Consider the following 2046-nt stretch of genomic DNA (forward strand, 5'->3'; position numbering starts at 1 on the left):
TCCTAATAATCCTGGAGACACATAAAGGTAAAGGTTCTGTGAGATTAATCATCAAGAGGTCGTAGTAGTTAGATCCTAAAACTCTACTTTCTTTAGCCTGCTTTGTATTATTTTGTTTTTATATTTGTTTATATTTATGCCTAGTTTATAAAACCAAAACCAAAAATACTCTGTGTCTCTAGATAGTATATGACGCTTAGTATATGATAGCCAGTTACAATCTTATTCCCTGTGTTCGATATCCCGGTACTGACCTTTAGCTATACTAGTTGTACCCTGTAACTTGCAGGTATTTTTAGTGCTAATAAACAGTGCATCAAACTCCTCGATCGCTGAGGCCATGAGCTGAGCAGACGGAGGAGGCGCAAACTGCGGGGGAGCCTATCAAGACGCGGCCGCCTTCGTCTTCCCTTTGGCCTGGGCTTTGGCAGCCTTGGTGCCAATGGGTCGTCTAAAAGTAGACGTAGGTGTGCCGGAACTCCCTTCCGGCTCAGCGTTCAGATCCACAGGAGATGGGTCGCTGCTTGTGTAACCGCCAGTGGCGGTGTTCTTCGTCCGCTTCGCAGCCGAGGATCCAACCGGTATCCCTCCGTTGAACTTCGCCTTGTCTTTCAAGATCAACCAAACATTGTACATCTTGAACTGCCCGAACTGCTTATGGTACTCGGACATCGACTTCTTGAGGACATTCTCCATGCTCTCACCGCTGCCCCTTGCGTCCTTGTTCCTGTTGTAGATATAGCAGAAGTTGTTGACGTGGAGCTTGTTCCGATCCCAACACTTGCGCAGCTGAACCTTGGTCCGCTTGTACTCCCAAATCGGTTTCACCTCGTTGTATCTGGCCTCAATGCGATCCCACATCCTGGACGAAGTCTGGTTGTTGGCCCATATCGAATCCTCCGATATATCGACCCAACACTGAGCCACCTTTACGTACTCCTCCAACTCGTAGTCAGTACGCCCTGTTGCGTACTCTTCGTTGGGTGCGTTGGATGGGAGTGGGACTGGGACTGGGACGGATGCCGCCTTTTCCTTCCGCGCCATCTTCCTCTTCCTCCTTGGCGGCTCAGGGGCACGAGGTTGCTCACAACTAGGCTTCATGTCCTCAACCCGGTACGAGTCGGTGTTAAGAACGGATCGAACTCAGAGTCCGAAATGTAAGTGGACCCTACAGATCCAAGCGTCTCGACCCGGTAGTCTTTGTGGCCGGGCCACCGGGCGCTGCCGCCGCCAAACAACGGCATATCGTCGTCGACGACACCATGGGGGTTTTGGAATTGACTCGGATCCATTCTTGAAAGTGTGAAAATGAGAAAAGAGAAGATAAAGTGAGTAGAGTAGAGAGTGTTGGTGTGTGAAAAGTGAATTTAGGATTGGTTATTTATAGTGGTGTAATTAGGGTTTAAAGAATTAAAAAAAAATCGCCAAAAATGCACAGATCGGGCGCGGGGCTGCAATGAATGCCCGATCGATCGGGTGCGAGATCGGAACGACCGAACTTTCGATCGCGCGGCTCGGGCTCGGGCGTTTGCAATGGATGCCTGACGACGCCCGAGCCCGATCTCGGGCGATCGGGCGTGAGATCCGGCATCCATTGTGGATGCTCTCATACTATAAATATAAAACTAATAGACAAAAGTAGGACTCACATACCACTAACATTTTTAACTAATTTTTTTCTTTACATTTCTTAAAACCCATGTCGGATCAAGTGGGACACATATTGAAGGACGGAGGGAGTAGTTCATTATCACACAACACATAGTTCATTATAAGATCATTTTAGTTCAATCTTTTTGCAATGAAGAAAAAAGATCAAATAATGAAATTCATATAAAATGAAGTAAAATGATCTAAACATAAAGTATACCACTTGGTTTATTTATTTTATTCACTAGATTAGAAAAATTGATGGCTGAGATTTGGTCTTTAGTTCGATCTTCAAATTTAGTTCGACATTAAATACAATGAATTCCTATTTTTAATCATCCTCCATTTATCATTTATGCTTAAACTTTGCCTATTTTTCTTTATTATGCAACATAT

The 2046-nt window shown here is 45.2% G+C and overlaps 1 protein-coding gene across 1 annotated transcript; it reads right to left on the minus strand.

Annotated features, from left to right (window-relative positions):
* Positions 1–384: 384 nt before the first annotated feature.
* Positions 385–1101, minus strand: LOC121785325. The gene has a single exon (XM_042183709.1). It carries the CDS (start codon positions 1099–1101, stop codon positions 385–387), a length of 717 nt encoding a protein of 238 aa, XP_042039643.1.
* Between the last annotated feature and the right edge of the window lie 945 nt (positions 1102–2046).

The sequence above is a fragment of the Salvia splendens genome, chromosome 21, assembly GCF_004379255.2.
Source record: "Salvia splendens isolate huo1 chromosome 21, SspV2, whole genome shotgun sequence".
NCBI classification, from domain to species: Eukaryota; Viridiplantae; Streptophyta; class Magnoliopsida; order Lamiales; family Lamiaceae; genus Salvia; species Salvia splendens.